Source organism: Ursus americanus, chromosome 1 (assembly GCF_024610735.1).
Source record: "Ursus americanus isolate L20-20 chromosome 1, mUrsAme1.1.p, whole genome shotgun sequence".
Taxonomy (NCBI): Eukaryota; Metazoa; Chordata; class Mammalia; order Carnivora; family Ursidae; genus Ursus; species Ursus americanus.
Genome location: NC_142127.1, coordinates 87,222,384 through 87,241,975, shown reverse-complemented (window position 1 = coordinate 87,241,975; position 19,592 = coordinate 87,222,384). Strand labels below are relative to the sequence as shown.

General features: G+C 40.9%; 1 protein-coding gene across 4 annotated transcripts in view; it reads right to left on the bottom strand.

The window, feature by feature from the left end:
• Nucleotides 1-18,812, bottom strand: part of XRCC5 (X-ray repair cross complementing 5) — a 90,376-nt gene extending 71,564 nt beyond the window's left edge. For all 4 annotated transcript variants that reach the window (XM_045806687.2, XM_087863215.1, XM_087863220.1 and 1 more), the window contains exons 1-7: nucleotides 18,656-18,812; nucleotides 15,124-15,237; nucleotides 10,640-10,823; nucleotides 9,706-9,754; nucleotides 8,576-8,698; nucleotides 5,226-5,417; nucleotides 1,442-1,556 (exon numbers count right to left, since the gene is read on the bottom strand). In XM_045806687.2, the coding sequence (XP_045662643.1) occupies nucleotides 1,442-1,556; nucleotides 5,226-5,417; nucleotides 8,576-8,698; nucleotides 9,706-9,754; nucleotides 10,640-10,823; nucleotides 15,124-15,237; nucleotides 18,656-18,676 (798 nt within the window). In that variant the 5' untranslated portion in view covers nucleotides 18,677-18,812. The remainder of the gene's footprint in view (nucleotides 1-1,441; nucleotides 1,557-5,225; nucleotides 5,418-8,575; nucleotides 8,699-9,705; nucleotides 9,755-10,639; nucleotides 10,824-15,123; nucleotides 15,238-18,655) is intronic.
• Between the last annotated feature and the right edge of the window lie 780 nt (nucleotides 18,813-19,592).

Here is a 19,592-nt window from a genome sequence, read left to right as displayed (position 1 = left end):
ATAGGTTTCCAATAGAGAAGAAAGGGAGAGCCTTCTATCAGGAGCCACAACTCAATAAGGAAATCTGAAAAGAAAACTAGAAAAAAAGAAGAGGAGGGATGCCTGGGTGGCTCAGTTGGTTAAGAGTCTGCCTTCGGCTCATGTCATGATCCCAGGGTCCTGAGATCAAGTCCCTCACTGGGCTCCCTGCTCGGCAGGGAGTCTGCTTCTCCCTCAGCGAACCGCTCCCCCTGCTTGTGCTCGCTCTCCCTCTCTCTCTGCCAAATAAATAAATTAAATCTTTAAAAAAAATTAAAAATCTCCTTTAAAAAAAAGAAAAAAACAGAAGAAGAGAAGACTACCCTATTCCAGGCCTTGATGGTAGCTGAGATAAAGAAGTACTGCCAAGGTTTTCATGGATGTAGCATGTGTTTCAGAATTAAGTCCCTGAATATATAAAGAATACTTGAATATGTAAATACATGTTTTTGTATATTTTCTCTATTTAAATGTTTGTATGTATTTAGTTTGTTCATTTAAAGAAAACAGGCAAGGAGGGTCACATGGAAGCATAGATCACAGACTCCTACTCAAACTGCAATTTCATCAAATAATTACCAAAAGCAACTTATTTTTGAAAGTGTGCTATTATGTACAAACATACATAGATTACAAAAGGCAATTTCAGAGTCACAAGTCAATAGTTTTTGATAGTTCACAGATGCCGTTACCACCAGATTGTTAATAACTGGGTGAGACTGAGTTTTCAAAACTCTGGCCTTCTTTAGTCTATATCTATATTTCTGCTATGATACAATAGGTGCATGACTTCATGCATTCCATCTTCTTTCTTTCAAAAAAGAAAAAAAAAAATAAGAGAGAGGAGGGAATCAACCTGGATTATAGATGATTCTTAAAACTTTCTCTCCTAATACGCCTTTTACATAAAAAAGCTAAAGAGAGATGAGATGAACAGGGAGAGCAGTTAGAGAGGCAATAATTACGGTACTGAATAACCCACAAATGAATTGTCAGTTCCTTATATAAGCATATTTGCCTGCCTGGTGCATTGCTTTAAAAAATATGTGTGGGGGGTGCCTGGCTGGCTTAGTTGGTAAAGCATGCAACTCTTGATCCTGGAGCTGTGAATTTGAGCCCCATGTTGGGTGTAGAGATTACTTAAAAATATTACTTAGGGGCACCTGGGTGGCACAGCGGTTAAGCGTCTGCCTTCGGCTCAGGGCGTGATCCCGGCGTTATGGGATCGAGCCCCACATCAGGCTCTTCCGCTATGAGCCTACTTCTTCCTCTCCCACTCCCCCTGCTTGTGTTCCCTCTCTCGCTGGCTGTCTCTATCTCAGTCAAATAAGTAAATAAAATCTTAAAAAAATATATTACTTAAAAATAAAAATTTTTAAAAATTAATAGATTAAAAATTAAAAAATGTGTATGTACCACTTACCGATTTGTAAGCCACGATCTTTATAGACAAATTGGACCCAATAGTCAGTGTGCAGGGCCAAGGGATGGAACGCGTCTCAATTTTCTTAAAGACACACAGTTGTCTCAGACTCTCACTTAATAAAAAAATATACATATATATAACTCTCACTTAATAAATATATTATATATAATGCAAGAATATATAACAAAAGCAACAATTCTAAAACATTAACTTTGCTGGGTGATGCGCTTAATTTTCTAGAATGAGCAGTGAGTTGTCGTTGATCATAATGAGAGGAACAGCAAGGGATGGCAGGAAAATGACAACCACAAGTTGAGAGAGAGCCAGAATACAACTGAGTTGGCTTAGGAGGAAGAAGCTGAATTACATTACCCACAGGTAAAAGAACATCTCTATCTTCCCCTACTCAATCTTTTCTTTCAACTCAGCCCATGGTTCTTAACACTTTTTTCAAGACCAAGGACATTTTGCAGATGTGACAAAAGCACACTCATAAGACTCTCCCCACAATTTAAAGGGTTCACCAACTCCCTGAAAACCATGGACCTGGGGACCAGAACCCCTGGCTCCAGGATATCAAAGGGAGAGCACCATCCCAAAATATCATTGCTCAAAACTCTACAATTTATTATTTCATTCCAATCACCTTAAATACAAAGCACATATATGCACACAATGGAGAGAGTTAAATAAAGACTCTCCAGGGGATAAAGGAATTTAGTCCATACATAAGTCCCTTTTTTTTTAAGATTTTATTTATTTATTTGACAGAGAGAGAGAGACAGCCAGAGAGACAGGGAACACAAGCAGGGGGAGTGGGAGAGGAAGAAGCAGGCTCCCAGCAGAGGAGCCTGATGTGGGGCTCGATCCCGTAACGCCGGGATCACGCCCTGAGCCGCCCTGAGCCAAGGCAGACACTTAACGACTGAGCCACCCAGGCGCCCCTATACATAAGTCTTAAGATAAAGCAGGTAACTATAGGTTTTTACTGGATGGGGATGGGGAATTAGGAAGTAACAAACACAAAGTAGAGTGCTACTTCATTTGAAAGTAAATGAAGAACAATTCCACTTTTATCTGGTCCCTAATCAAACACAGCAGAGAAAATTAAAGGATATAATACTTGGAATTTGCTGTATTCACTAAGAAAAGCATATAATCCAGGGATACCTGGGTGGCTCAGTTGGTTAAGCACCTGCCTTCAGCTCAGGTCATGTTCCCAGGGTCCTGGGATTGAGCCTCGCATGGGGCTCCTTGCTCAGTGGGGAGCCTGCTTCTCCCCCTGCCTGCTGCTCTCCCTGCCTGTGCTCTCTCCCTCTCTTTCTTTCTCACTGACAAATAAATAAATAAAATCTTAAAAAAAAAAAAAAAAGGGTATAATCCAGACCATGATCAATCCCCTTGGTAGATGAAAAAGAGATGTACAAAGAGGTCAAGAGAGTTATCTGACATTATCCAGAGTTATGGACAAAGACGTTTCAAAAGACTCCAATTTTCAGAAATAATCTATAACAAACAGTAGATATTCTACCTGACACCCTACTTCCAGTCTGTAGTAATAAACAAAGTTTATAGTATTCCTTGGCTCTGGATTTGTTGGGGAAGGAAGGGGTCTGAACCAGATCTAACATATCCATAGGACATCACTAGTGTGAGTCACATCTAAAACCACCGTGAGGTTTGAAGAAGTTCTAAAGATTAGCATCTAATACGTAACATCTGACAACAAATGGATCATTTCCACAGTAGACTTCCATCTCCCCAAGAAGAAGTCTAGACGAGGACAAGTCTGGTCCAGTGCTGTCCACTACAACTTCCTGCAACGACAGAAATGTTCTATTTCTGGGGCGCCTGGGTGGCACAGCGGTTAAGCGTCTGCCTTCGGCTCAGGGCGTGATCCCGGCGTTGTGGGATCGAGCCCCACATCAGGCTCCTCCGCTAGGAGCCTGCTTCTTCCTCTCCCACTCCCCCTGCTTGTGTTCCCTCTCTCACTGGCTGTCTCTCTCTCTGTCAAATAAATAAATAAAATCTTAAAAAAAAAAAAAAAGACATGTTCTATTTCTAACCGTGACTGTCCAAAAAGCTGTTGAGCACATGAAATGTGGCTAGTGTGACCAAGGGACTAAATTTTTAATTTTATTTAATTTTAATGAATTTAAATTTAAAAAGCCACATGTGGATAATGACTGTTGTATCAAATCAAAGTATCTTCAAATTGTGAGGACAATATATGGTAATTCACCTCCCGGCTATGATACAGGAAAATAAACTTTTTTAACATTGATTTGTTTTGGCCTACAATTTTTATTTATGATATCATGGTGAATTTCTTAGTTTAAGACCTATATTCTCACATTAGAGCAAGCCATGTCCAAATCTGAAAGAAGTAAGTCAGAAATGCATATCTGCACGTTAAGAACACATTATTATGACAAGAAACATCACTTTACAGGATTCCTCAGATTCCTTTTCCAAACCCTAGGGAAACTACCATTCAATTTCCAAAGTTCCCATTACCTACCATTTTTCAAGCGTGTCTGTATTGTACTGTTTGTCAATATTTCTTGTAATACATTACAAATATTAAAATTTTTAAATTGTGGTTGAGAAAAAAATTGGGCACATATCACCTAACTACTGAAAAATATCTTAACTGCTGAACTTTTATTTCACTGAAGAACATTGCTCAAAATGCCTGTATTTTGTGTATTTATTAATGAATGGGAATTAATTCACGAACATTAAGTGGCATATCCTGCAGTACATGAAATTCCAGAAGCCACACTGCACAGCGTTCTCTTGCTACTTTTCCCAAGTCAGGCCCCTCAAACACATACTGTCTTAGATGCTACAGACTCCTCTCGGGTTCTTTGCTCAGAGTAAGTGCATATCCGAATCCAACCAAGAATACGAACACGGAGAGGAGACAGTCTCTCCCCTAGTCTCTAACTGAATGGTTGCAAAGGCAGTTTGCTCTACTGTTATGTGGTACTTTAGGGATTTCACATTGCTTAAATCGTTTTGCCTTTACAAAACCCCCATAAAAGAGGGAGATTATAAATTCTTTACATTTTGGATGTTTTGTTTTGTCTGAACAAACTATTTTCTGACCAAAAAAATTTTTTTTTAATTTTATTTATTTATTTGACAGAGATAGACAGCCAGCGAGAGAGGGAACACAAGCAGGGGGAGTGGGAGAGGAAGAAGCAGGCTCATAGCGGAGGAGCCTGATGTGGGGCTTGATCCCATAACGCCGGGATCACGCCCTGAGCCGAAGGCAGATGCTTAACCGCTGTGCCACCCAGGCGCTCCCTGACCAAAAATTTTTAAAAAGTCTTTCTATTACAGTTAAGTACACGGTCTCCTAAAACCTAAATCAGAGGATAACAGGATACTGAGTATTTCAAATCTGACACCACTTTTCATAATGAGGAATGTATTTTGTAGGTGAATGAAAAGAAGGGGCCCACGAAATGTGCCCCAAACTTGGCATTAAAGAGAAATCTACTATCTCATCTTTTACGTTTTGACTTGTTAAATCTTTTGTGGTATTTATACATTTCCAAACCTCACACACACTGTCCTGGAAGAAGTCTTATTCCGGCCACACAAACTTAAAAAGAGGGATCAGGGGTTGGTGCACTGTTTCTTCAATAAAAATCAGAACATTTATTGAAGAATGGTGGCTAATTCAAGAGTGGCTAATTAGGGAGCCCTCTGATCAAAAGGGAAATTTATATGGTCATGACTGAAAGTTGCAATCAATATTTTCACTTCTTACCTGAAGGAATAAATTTCATCCAGCCCATCTTCACCTTCTAAAGACAACATCACCTTTTTCACCATCCGAATACCTTCTTTTTGCTGCTCAGTAATTCCTTTTGGAGGAAAGGAGGGTCCATGGTGGTCTGAGTGTGAGTTACCATCTCCCCTGTCCCCGGTTCCATCCTCCTTGCCAACGGGGAAAGGCAAACTATCAGGAAAAAATCAGCAGTAGTTAAGAAGACAAGCTCTGAAACCAAAAAATAAACTGGGCTCCAATCCTGTGACTGTCGCTCACTGGCTATGAGAAAATGGGCATGTTGGTCATTAGAGCTTTAAATTCCTCATCTGTCAAATGGCACTTATCAACCTTAGTCAATATTCTATCAGTTTCAAGTGACCAAAGCCTTTTTGGTTTGGTAATGGGGGGAATTTATTGGTTTACATCACCAAATAATTCAAAGTGTGGGGTTGCACATGGCCTTAGGATGACTGCACCCAGTCTCAAACACCTCAAGGACTACCCTACCCTCTCACTGTCTCCATGTTGTCTCCATGTGGCTTCATGCCGGCTTCACTCTCTGACTGGCTTCCTCCACATTGCCTCTGAGCGCACTCGAGCACACACTGCCCAGCTCTACTACCAAAGGGGAATGGACTGCGTATTTAATGCTCTAGTCTTAAATTCAAACAAGCCAGGTATCAGTGGTAGCCTGGGGACTAGAAGATGTTGGCCCTCAGTTGAGCCATAAGGTTAAAGTGTAGGAAGGATTGCTTCCTAGAAAAAGGTGGGTGATATTCTAGGCAGCCAAAAAGAATAATAATAAAAAATAAAAATAAAATACCCTTTAATGATCCCTCAATGTTATTATGAAGATTAAATGACAGAATGTGTACAAAATACTTAAAACACAGATAATGTTACCTTTATTACTCTAGATCTAGAATGCCCATACAGGCATCACTTAATTGCTGGAAATAGGGAAAACCAATTTCGTTCTTGTGTTCCACTCCAGTTGTTTGAAATGAGATTAAAACTAGATTGGGATTACCACTCAGAGATATGCAATAATCAATACACAAAATGAAAAATCAACCAACCAAACATATTTTATGGTAATACTTTATATGGCACTTTATAAATGCTTTCATATAAATAACCTCATTTAATCCCATCTATTAGGTGGATAGAGATTTCTACCTCCATTTCCTAAAAAGCAACTGAAGCTACAGAGACGAACTAATCTGGTGAAGCCACACAGCCAGTGAGTGATGCAGCAGAGACTTTGTCACCTGACTGAAGGACAAAGTTCTAAGGCAGTGTATCACCTCACTGCCCCTGAAACCCAAACGGCAGACTTTTCAGTTCACTCAACATCACCTATTGGCTACCCCTATGTGGACGGTTATTTTTAAGGTAATTTCTTTACGATCTGATCTGCTTTCATTAAAACAGCGCTCCCTGTCTAAATGTTTTCTACGTGTACTCCATGTGACAGATACGCATGTCCTGCATGATCTATCGGATAAAAGAGCTTCCAGGCAGTGGGGTATAGCATACAGGGTCCACACCAGGCCATTGCTGTTTCCGCTACAGCATCCTGGAAAAGGGGGAGAGAGACATGAAAATCAAGAGTCGGGAAGCTATCCTGGAAAAAGAAGTTACAATAACAGTTCTTTCTACCCTGCTTTCGAGCACATATATACTTTCTCGACAGCCAATAGAAGAAACTAAAAACAAGGTCCTAGGAATGAGCCTGCTCAGAACACAGCACTTCTTGGGCCTGTTCCACCTGAAATGATCAGTCATACCTGGGATACATCAAACAATAAAACCAGAAACTCCACTTTGTACGCTGGAGATTTACAGCATACGAAGAGAGCATATTGCCGAAGAAAAAAATATAACCGGTCAACTAAGCAGGTACAGACGACAAGGCTATGTTCCTTCTTCGACACAATTTACAGTATCACTCAGACAAAAAAGCCCTTTCCAATGACATTGACAGAAGTGCGTATGCTTCAACCATGTAAAGGCATCCTGAAACTATGAACAGGGAAGAGGAGCCAGGCAGGGCTTTTGAAGTGCTGAGAAAACCTCAATTCAATAAGAAGAGAAGTATCACTTAAAAAGCACTTAATTTCTCTGAAGGACTATCTTAGCAAGTATCAGTTTGATGGGTTATTCTGAACTATTTTTCTACAGTTCTACAGAAAGGAGATGCCCCTCAGCAGCCTTAAGAGGTACACACATGCAAGAGAGGTTCTTAATTCCCCATGGCAGGCATTTCAAAGAAACCAAAGGCTTACCACTCCGAGCTGGAGGCTTCCTGGTATAGCTCTCAATCTGAAAAATGAGTGTCCCCAGAGGACTAATAAGTCAACATCCTATACCATCACTCTGCTTTCACCAAAAATAGGACAAGATAAAACAGGTTTCCAATGCAGGAGGAAGGGGATTAATGTGGTAAACAAGAACCTTCTTAGGGACAGAAGATAAAGAAAGTAAATACCTGGGGTGGGAAAGGGGGCATTCAAGTTATTGGGGAAGGAGAGATTCTGTCTTGCAACAAATTTTGAAATATTTTGTGAATATTTTTTTTTTTAAGAGAGAGAGTGTGCGCAGGGGTGGGGGGAGGGGAGGAGCAGAGAGAGGGGCAGAGAGAGTGGGAGAGAGAGAATCTTAAGCAGGCTCCAGGCTCAGCACAGATCCTAATGCAGGGCTAGATCTCACAACCCTGAGATCATGATCTGAGCCGAAATCAAGAGTCAGACGCTTAAATGACTGAGCCACTCAAGCACCCCCTCTGTGAACATTTTTGCCTGGAATCTACATACCCCATTTCTAAATACACATAAACAAATTACATTTTACATACATGTGCATATCCTTTAGATTTGAAAAGGACTTATAAATAAGCATTCTGTGTGTTTAAAATGATTCTCACATTGACACTTCTACCCTAAAAGCAGCTACTACCTGCAAAACACAGTACTCTAGAGCTGTTTAACAAAAGAAACCAACAATCTGGTAATTGTTTGGATAAAGTCCTCTATGTAGGCAGGAGATAAACTGAATATCCTCAAAAGATTTCTCAATTCTTTGAGTCCAAGAGGAGCCAACAAACGATCTGCTATTGAGCTAAATTCCTCTGTTTCACTCCATCTTTCATCCCTTTATCACTAAAACATAAGAGTTCCTGGAACAGTGGGTACTCCAGCGAACATGTGCTGAAGTCAGTCATCTGACATAGTTCGACTCTAAGCACAAAGAGAAGACTTGTGGGAACCAAGCGCTCTAGACAGGGGCCCCACTCCCTGTGTTATGAGTGCAGGACTGGTCTTCAGACATTATTCTCATGGTCTTACAAGAACTGCAGGGAGATGCCAAATTTCTTCAAGTTATGGATTATAACATCCAGCTGATCTTTGCTGAATGGGCTGCTGAGGTCAGTGAACACTTCAATATGCTTCTTCTCAAACTTCTTTCCTCTAAAAGAGAGAGTTATCACAATAAGAAATCATTCTCCTGAATTACTGCCTACAAACTCAAATGTACTTGGTCACTGAGCAGAAAGAGGATAAGACATGGATCTAGATAGTTAACAACTGTGATTACATTCTAGAATCCAATGCATCACTGATGCTCAGTTAAGTTCCTACTAACATATAATTAAATATCTACAACCTACGAAACATAATCAAAACTTTTGAACATTATGGAAATATTAAATCCCTGATTTTCCAACTTTAACTTCAGTTAATGATGTGGTCACTGTAATTAGAAAGGATCCCTTTCCAGCCTCCACTTAGGCAGAATGTAAACAAGGAACTCTCCCAGTGACTACAATATCAGCCTTGCAAGGGTTCACTTTGCAAATACCCTAGTCTGACTCCACTCACAGGACTAGTGGCAGGGTTTTACACAAAATGTACAGAGATTGAGAAATGATAATACAAATTTAGGCCCCAGATTTTCTGCAAATGTTCTTCTTAACAGTCAAGGGGTGGGTGGGTGTGTATATCAAAGACCCACATTTTAAAGGTATAGCAATTAAATAAGTAATGAATTAGGAAGCTGTGGCCAGAGCTATGCATTTTTTTTAATACTACAATTTGTAAACTTTTTTTAAAGTTTTTATTTTAATTCCAGTTAGTTAACATATTGTGTTATATTAGTTTTATGCATTTAATCTCAGTAAGATTGGGAACAATACCGCATAACATTTTTTAACATTCCTGGTAATTAACTTAAGTCAAATAGGAAGGAATAAGCCAAACATTTATTTCTCCCAGAGAAATTCCCATCAATATAGCCCTTTCTCTTTTCAAACTTAAAAAAAGAAAGGGCAAACTGGAACACTGAATTTTATCGAATGTTTCCTTAGCCACACAAACATGCGGCTCAATTAAAATGAGTCACACAACACGCGGAATACATCAACATGCAATTTTTGCCGAGCACCTCATTCCCATCTCTCTTCAGTTGAGATACTTACACGGTTTCTCGCTGAATCATATCCATGCACACAATGAGTGCATCCAGGACTCGGCTAGTTAAGGGCAGAAAATACCACTAATCAGTCCCTTTATCCCAAGAACATGCAACCTTTTTTCTAGTGAGGTCCACAGGGCTTGAAACAGTGGACTCTGGGCTGACTCCGTGATGATTTAAAAGTACTTGCCAAATTGCCCTTCTTCCAAAGTCTATTTCACTAACATATACTCACATATGCTACATATCAAAGTATATATCAAAGGAAAAATAAAATAAACCCAAAGGTAATCTAACATGTTCCTATTCACTGAGACAAAAATTATGATGCCATTTTACAATATCTAGAATCCATTTTTAGTGCTTATAGTCTATTCTTAAAGATGAAGTGAGTTATAATTTAACATATGCAAGTCACTCAGCACAGCAGCACCTCCCAGTGATCAGGGATACCATTACTGTTTAGAAAAGTAAGAGTAACCCCTTAGCATCATAGCATCTGCGGAAGAAATTGGAAATCTCAGTTTAGTCATCAATCTGATTTTTGGCACAAAAATACCCTCCGTCCAGTAAAGCATAGAGAACGCTAGTGCTATATTCTATTAATATCCTCTCTACATCTAAACATTTCTAACCATCACCACCACCAATCCCTCTGCACATATCAATACACAAATATACCCACTGGTATCTGCCCCCCCATGATGCCTCTCAACGCCTCAGTATCACTAGTACAGAGAAAGGGCAAGTGACTGGAGGGCCCAATCCAAATGGATTAATTTCACATTAAATCCTAACATACACCACCTCCATGTCTCCAGAGCCAAAAACGTCCATATTCTCAGACCTGGGACTGTAGGGAGCCTCACCAAACTAGACTGTAATTCCCCAGATTAAAGGAAACTTCTTAAGAGTCTTCTCTGTCTGAAAAAGGATACAGTCAGCTTGTTGAGAACTTGGTTGGATTTTTCTTTCAATGTCCTCCAGCAAGTCAAAATCTGGTAGCATAAGGTGTCTGTGCACTGTGATGTTCTGATACTGATCCTTACCACCAAGGGCATTCTCAGTGCCATCTGTACCAAAAAGGACTAATGCAATTTCATCCCTGCTCTCAGCAAACACCTAGACAAAAATGTTAAAAGGTTAAGAATCATTGAGTACCACCCGGAACCTAACCTTCAGGGAGTAAAACAACCATACCTCCCTGTGGCATGTCCCTGGGGCCACTGTCAACAACACAACACTGGGTTAGACGGCCCACGGGATGATGACAGACAACTCCTGGCTTCTAAGAAGACTTTCACTGAGTATAGGTCCTATCACTCATTTAAACAGAATTTAGGTTGCTTAGGCAACCAGTTTTCCTTTCCTTTTTTTTTTTTTTTTTTTTAAAGATTTTATTTATTTATTTGACAGAGAGAGAGGGAACACAAGCAGGGGGAGTGGGAGAGGGAGAAGCAGGCTTCCGCTGAGCAGGGAGCCCGATGCAGGGCTCGATCCCAGAACGCTGGGATCATGACCGGAGCAGAAGGCAGATGCTTAAGGACTGAGCCACCCAGGCGCCCCAGGCAACCAGTTTCGAAACCAGTACTGACCATCCTGGGAACAGCTTCTGGAAAAGGAGGTTTCACCTTCTGAATTTCTCTTATACCTGTGTATTTGAAACACAGGATAACCGATTTTTTAAAATAAATTTTCTCTTTAATGGCTAACAAAAAAATAAAAAAATAAAAAAATAAAAAATAAAATAAACAGAGTTTAGGGGCAGAGGAGTGGAGAGTGGTAATTGCTCTTGATGACTTCCAACCAAATCAGACTCTAATTCTCAATGTAAACTAATTATGGATAATTTGAAATTATTTTAGACTATCCTTCTGGAATGACTATTCGAGGTTTCAATTTTCCAGAGGATTAGAAAAATAATTGCTGGTTCATGTCCTGTATCCCACCTATAGGTATATATACCACAGAGAAATTCTTGCACATGTATTCCAGAAGACAAGGACAAGAACATTCACTTCAAGAGAGTTCACTTGGACACTGCTCATAACAGGAGAAAAGTGGAAACAAACTAACTACCCATCCACAGAATGCAAAAACACACTACAGAATATTTACAGAAGGAAATATTACACTTCAATAAAAAATGAATAAATTTGTACATACTTATCAATATGAATAAATCTTAAAAACATAAAGTTGAGAAAAAATAAGTTGCAGAATTATATGTACCATATAAAAACATTATACACATTTATGGGTGCCTGAGTGACTCAGGCGGTTAAGCATCTGCCTTTGGCTCAGGGCATGACCCCAGGGTCCTGGGATTGAGCCCCACATCAGGCTCCCTGCTCAGCAGGGGAGCCTGCTTCTCCCCCTCTCCCTCCCCCTGTCATGATCTCTCTCTCTCTTTCAAGTAAATAAATAAAATCTTTACAAAAATAAATAAAAACATTACACACATTTTTGAAAGCTTCATTTGATACTAAATATTATTTATGAATATGCTTACGTCCAGAAGTATAAAATATGCATGGTAATGACTGAAATTTCTGAGGAAAAGAGGAAAGGAGAGAATTGGGAAGGGATACATACGGGGCTTCAAGTTGATCTGTAATTATTTTGTGTATGTATGTGTTTTTAAGATTTTATTTATTTATTTGAGAGAGAGAAAGTGAATGAGAGAGAGAAAAAGAACACACACAAGCAGGGGGAGGGGCAGAGGGAGAAGCAGACTCCTCACTGAACAGGGAGCCCAACACAGGGCTTGATCCCAGGACCTCAGGATCATGAGACCTGAGCCAAAGGCAGAAGCTTAACTGACTGAGCCACCCAGGCACTTCTATCTGTAATCATTTTTAAGAAAAAAAGAAAAAGAAATCAATCAAATATGGCAGAACTTGAGTACTGTATAGTGCTAGACAATGGAAAAATAGATTTCATTATATTATTCTCTGTATTTGCCTCTTTAATGAAACATTTTTAAAATTATTTTCTTTTTATTTTACTTTAAAGATTTTATTTATGTATTTGAGAGAGAGAGACAGTGATAGAGATAGCTAGAGAGAGCACAAGCGGGGAAGAGAGGGAGAAGCAGACTCCCCACTGAGCAGGGAGCCCAACATGGGGCTCGATCCCAGGACCCTGGAATCATGACCTAAGCCGAAGGCAGATGCTTAACTGACTGAGACACCCAGGTGCCCCCAAACATTTCATAAGAAAATGTAACAACAAAAAACTGTATCTGACACAAAAGGCAGTTGGTCCTGTTCCCACCTACTTAAGCTAAGCCTTTTCCATCAGTGGGAAGAATGCTGCATGGGCAGAGGATGGAATTCTGTCATTCTTTATTGTTGTTTGGTCTGTTAAATTCCCCACTGCTAATAATTCCAGATACAATTCCCAGGTCACATGGGGAGAAAAAATTCTAGCTGTTGAGGTTCAAACATGCCCAGCATACCATGGGGCAGCCCAGCTAGAATTCTATCTGTGTTCTGGACAAGACTTCTATTTTAAAAGAAGGTAATCTTGCTCAACAACAAAACCTCAGCCAGGAGAGGGAAGGAAATTTTGAATGCAGCATGAGACTGGCACCAGGTACTATTTCCTAACCTTCTAGATTCAGACTCCCAAGGAAGAGGCAGAGCCAAAAAGAAAAACTGGAAGCACAGCTTTTCTTAAAAAAAAAATCTAGGGGCGTCTGGTTGGCTCAGCTGGTAGAGCATGCAACTCTCCGTCCCAAGGTCATGAATTCAAACCCTCAGTGTGCAAGAAGCCTACTTAAAAAAATAAATAAAAAATAAAAAATAAAATAAAAAACAAATGAAAAATCTATACATTGAGGCAAAGCAGCATTACTTAAATATAAATAACACAAATTACTATAACTAGGAATGGGTTAGAGGCATTCTCTTCTTGACACATCAAGGACTCCAGGTCATCCGAATTTGTTAAAATCTAGGATGACAGGTGGGATGTCATAGTGCCTAGTGAAAAGGGCAGCACCCAGAAGAAAAAAGGGAGGTGTCCAGCAGGAGTAGCAGCTGCCAATGAATGAGGCAGAACTTCATGGGCTTAGGAAAAGTAGCCGTCATACCAAGTAGAAGGGAGAAATCAACAGCAGTCTTATTCACCCCCCCACCTCCCATTCCTGCCCCCCCTGAATGTGAGCTGGTTTTAGTGACTTGCTTGGCTCCTAACAGCAGAAATGACTTTCTGGGATTTCTAAAGCTAGGTCATAAAAAGCCACATAGGCAGGTCTCTTAGAACACCCCCTTTTAGAACCTTCCCCCTCAGAACCAGCTGCCACCCTGTGAGAATCCTAAGCTACATGAAAATACCACACGTAAGGGTTCTGATGGACAGCCCCAAATGAGCTCACAGCCACCAGAAGACTGAACTTCTAGCCACGGGGGTGGCCCGGCTCAGTTTAGACTTCAAGTGATTCAGCCAGCCAACATCTGAGTGCCCCTGCACAAGTGACCACAAGAAGCCCAACTGAGCCACCCAATGATCCCCTAAAACCAGGAGAGATGATTAAAAAAAAAAAATGTAATGTAAGACATTAAGATTTGGGATAATACATTATCAGCAAAAGGTAACTGGAATGTCTAGGCACAAAGTAGTTGAAGGACTTGTTTAAGACCACCAGGTTAGTAAATGTCATGACAGAGCAAAGATTCAAACCCAGGCCATCTGGCTCTAGAGACTGTATTTGTAAACATTTTTACATTGCCTTGCTTCTGACAAAAACTATCATATCTACTAGAGGGGCCAAAACGAAGAAAAAAACATCAGGCTCTAGTGGTAGTTGGATTTGCACGTAAGTATATGTTAAAAAAAACTCCTTAGATTCCCCAAAATACTGAGGCTAGGGGTGCCTGGGTGGCTCAGTTAGTTAAGCATCTGACTCCTGATTTCAATTCAGGTCATGATCTCAGGGTCCCGTGTTAGGCTCTATGCCAGCACGGAGTCAGCTTGGGATTCTCCCTCTTCTTCTCCCACTGCCCCTCCCTCTGATCATGTTCTCTATCTCTCTCTAAAAAAAATTAAAAAAAAAAAAAGTACCAAAAATACTGAGGCTGGACATCGTAAGCAGGTTGGTTTCTTGCATTACTAAGTGAAGACAACAAGCAGTTAAAACAAGAGTTATAAGGGCGCCTGGGTGGCTCAGTCATTAAGCATCTGCCTTCGGCTCAGGGCGTGATCCCAGAGTCCTGGGATCGAGCCCCGCATCGGGCTCCCTGCTCCACTGGGAGCCTGCTTCTTCCTCTCCCACTCCCCCTGCTTGTGTTCCCTCTCTTGCTGGCTGTCTCTCTCTCTGTCAAATAAATAAATAAAATCTTAAAAAAAACAAAAAACAAACAAACAAACAAAAAAAAACCCCCAAGAGTTATAAGCTCAAGACCAGTCTAAACCTTACCTGTCGCTGCACAAACATGGTCATCACCTTCTTTGCTAGTTCAAATGGGGATTCTTCACCAGGAAGGGAGTTACTCATGGCAGGGCCCACATCCATACATAGTACAACAGCTGCCTAGAAACAATGTCCCGAAGAGTGAGAAAGAAAATGTTAATAATGGTCATAAAATAAGTAAACAGGTACGGCCTTTGCTTATTTCACCCACAGAACTTATACTCTAGGGGACTTAGGGAATGCAGGACAGAGGGAGGTGGAGTGTTTTACTTAGAGAATGTATATAGGACAGATACATATTTACTACAGAGAAACTTTAAACAGTCCTAATATTTTCTGGAAGATAGAAAGCCAGGACAGGAGCATGCTTCAGGAAGCTGCTGTTCTTCGGCCGGAGCCCAAGAATAAACCCACGGGGAATAAACCTGAAAATAACCTATAGGCCAGTGCAGCTGAGCCCAAAATACATTAGACAAACTGCAGTTGATTTGCAGAAACACAAACATGAGAACAGATGCTTTTTTTGTAAGCCTCTGATTTGGGGGTAGCTTGTTATGAAGCATTTTTGTGGCAACAGGTAACTGCTACAAACTATACATACTAAAATGATATACCCAACAATTTGAATCAGTTCGTGAACTGGGGATCTAAAATGAAGACTAAGACACCAAATCTATCCTAGTAGGGGACAAAGACACACAAACAAATAATAACAGCACAATATTCCATGACACACGTGTGCGGTGGGCACTGAGAGAGTACACAGGAGGGGCACCTACCCAAGACTGGTGGAGGGGAGGGTGGATGGGATAAAGGAGGGGTAAGGAGGCAGAAAAGCTTCTGGATGTGATCTTTGGGTGAGTCTTAAAGAACAGGAGTCAAACATGTGAATAAGGGGAGTTACAAGTAGAGGAAACCACATAGACACCTAGTCATTAGACAGCGATCCCACATGTAGGGACTAAGGAAATAGGGGAAACTAAAATAAAAGTTACATGCGAATTTCTACGTTTGGCATCCAGAATTCAACTGAGTATGAGTTGGAGGAGACCTGAACAAATAGCAACTCACGATCTCAGTGTGGATTATAGTGTGAGTCACCAATATGACAGGGCTACAGCACTACACTCCCCACACCTATCTAACGTTTTTAGCTTGTATCAATAGTGTATTGAATTCGAGGATGGAAAACAAAGATCTTATGGTGAAAAAAGACTAGATTAGCAATCTGGAGATCTGGGATCTAGTCTCACCTTTATTACCAATTAGCTCTGAGTCCTTGAGTGACTGTCACTTAACCTCACTGTTAATTCCAAGCAGGAAGCAGTTGTTAGACTACATGAGATCCAAGGTCTTTTCCAGAGTTAATGTTCTTTGACAGTGAGTCTCACCTGTGCTTTGTACTAATCAGACCACATGTGACAAACTGTGAGCAGTTCTGAGCACATCTTATGAGAAAGACTAATTACAACAGAACACGAAATAAACAGGTTAGAGAAGGATCTACAGAACATGGGATGTGAGGAACAGTTTGAAAAAAAAAAAAACTAGATATTAGAGCCAGATGAGAAGATTTAGGGGAACATGATTGTTCCTCCCAAATATTTGGCAGCTGTGTTATAAAAGGACTGGTCAGAGAGAGAGATGGAATGGATCAACAATGGAATGGATGGAAGTTACAGGAAGATTGGTTTGACTCCATACAAAGGAGAAAAATAACATTAAGAAGTGATCAATAAAAGAACCACTATTTTCCAAAGCAGTGATCTCCTGACCCTAGAAGTGTTTGAAAAATCTGGGGTGCCTGGGTGGTTCAGTCAGTTAAGCATCCAACTCTTTGTCTCAGCTCAGATCTTGATTTCAGGGTCATGAGTTCAAGCCCCACAGTGGGCTCCATGTTGGGCATGGAGCCTACTTAAAAAAAAAAAAAGTGTTTGAAAAATTTGGATGAGTTCCTATGAGAGAAGTTATAGATGATTTCTAAATTTGGTTATATCTCAGGCAACACATAGAAAAGAAAGACTTTAAGTTTGTCCCTAGTTTCCAAAGCACTGAATGTAATGCACTAATATTAAGAGATTTCTGGAGTAAAGATAGTACATTTGAAGAAAGGGTGATAATGAACAATAAAGTTTACACCCCATAGTTTCAACACGCTGAGCATAAGAATCTTAAAAAATTTTAGAGTCCCAAAATATGTCACTCCATTTATCTAATATACCAGAATATGGTTTTAACCAGAAAACTCTGTTAAACTGGAAAACTCTAAGAGGAATAAAAGTCCTTTAGTAGAAATCAAGTATCCAAAAAATGGCATCAAAGGGTTTTACAATATAGAACTTCTTTCTGGAAGCAGAAAAATGGTCTGTGTGGTACTTCAAGTTCCTATCTGGCAGCAGTAAGAAAACCAGGAAAGGGAAACTGAGCAGCATAGCAACTCTTCATTTACACAGGAAACAATACAGGCTGTTAGAATTCTGCTGCAAATCCAACTGCCATAAACAGCCGTTCCACTAGAGCTGCAATGTTTTCAACAGCTGACAGAGGAGGAACAAAAAGAAGGTAAGTGGCATCAAATGTTCATAATCGCTTTAATCAACATTTCCCAGTGGGAAGTCGTGGGGACTAGGGATCAGTTGCTGAAACTCCTATCTTGCTTATCTGTAGACCAGATGCCTACTAAAGGGCCGAGCCTTCGGATGTTTGGATGAACAAATAATTCTCTGGAACACACCTCCCTCTAGTGATCATTCAGAGACAACCCCACTCTCAGCCTATACTGAAAAAATCTTTTAAAAAATTCATCATAACGTCTATTATTAATCTGGGACACTGACGGTCATAGGTTCCTAGCAACACAGATAGGGCTCTGAAACCAGGCAGCCTGGGTTTAAATCTGAATTCCACTTCTTAGGGACTGGATAACCTTAAGATAATCATTTCACTCTTTATGCCTCAGTTTTCTCAACTGTAAACTGGGGATAATAGTTCTCACCTCATGGGCTTGTTGTGAAGATTACATGAGATAGGAATAAAGCGTTTAGGTTAAGTGCCTCACAGAGTAAGCTTTCGATAAATGTGAAATATTAGATTATGATAGGGGGAATAATATGACGCTTTACATTTAAAGATACATATTTTACTCACGGGCCCTCTCTGAAGTTTTACAAATCTGTGGGTGTTTATCAAGGCTAAATTTCATTCTCCTATAGATTCTAAAAACCTAGGCTCAAAAGAAATGGAGGAGGTGGAGGAAGTAATGGAGGAGAAGGGTGGACTAGGAGAGTAAGAAAGGAGGCAGGCAGAGTGGAGAGACAAGTGGGATGAGGAGATGAAAAAGGAGGTGAGCAGGTGGGAGGGCTGAGGAGGCGGAGTGGTTGAGGCTCAAATTCAGGTCTTCGGACTCCACATCCCCAGCTTGTCTCTGCGCATCCCTCGGAATCCAGCCGTGGCCCGCAGTGATCCCATGATTCCTGCTCCCGAACCACCCTCTCCGGATCCCCTGCACGCGCAAGGCCCAAACCCACGCTCTCTCTACCTTACTCCCGGACCGCGCCATGTTGCCGGTGCGCCAGTGCCGCGGCCGCCTCTTCCGGGCGGGAACCCGGAGCGCCGCTATTAAGGTCCGGCTGAGTCGGAGCCAGAGCGTCGTTAAAAGAGTCGCTACCCACGGAACCTGGAAGGGGCGGAGAAAATGTGCGCTGACGCTCTGGGCATGCGCAGTTTCTGCGTCCCGTCCTGGTAAGGGGTTTGCGGACGTTGAGGATCCAGCAATCTGCAAAATAGCTGCAAACCTCTGTCCAAACTGGGAAATCAAATCCAAACAGATGCTTTCCCTCTTGAAAATGGACCGGAAAAAGCGGTAACTAAAGTCGAAAAGATAAGAACGCCATGAGGAAGGAGGGGCCTCAAGGGAGCCAATGTTATAAATGCACTGAAGCCAGGAGAGTCAGCCATTTACTGATTGTGCTTATAGAGCCTACGAGGTTCTTCATGATGAGAACAAACGCAAAAGAAATGTAGATAAAATTAAATTTCCTTACAATTTACAGACCCTTGACAAATACTAGAGACATGCAGTGACAGTCCTCAAGGAACTCCCAACTGCCTTTATGTTAATACTTTGCTAGGTAAAAAGCAACATTAGCTTGACAATAGCCAGAATCCTGCAAAGATGAGACTGCTTTAGATCTGTTGGGTTAAGTTTTCCTGCCTCGAGTCTAGGCTTTTACATACCTTATTAGAGCCCCTGTGAAATGATTTCAGTTTCTTCCACGAGGTTGTGAGCCTAACAAGGCTGAGGGCCATTTCCACTTCATCTCAGTATCCCTTGGCCCCCACCCTCACCCCATCCTCCTCCATTTCACCACAGCCACCATACCCCAGTCCTAATCATGATTATTTTTGGCCTTGGCCATTGGTTTCCCTAATCCCAGAAAAATGTGACAAATGCAGTTGCAACTTCCTAATGGAGG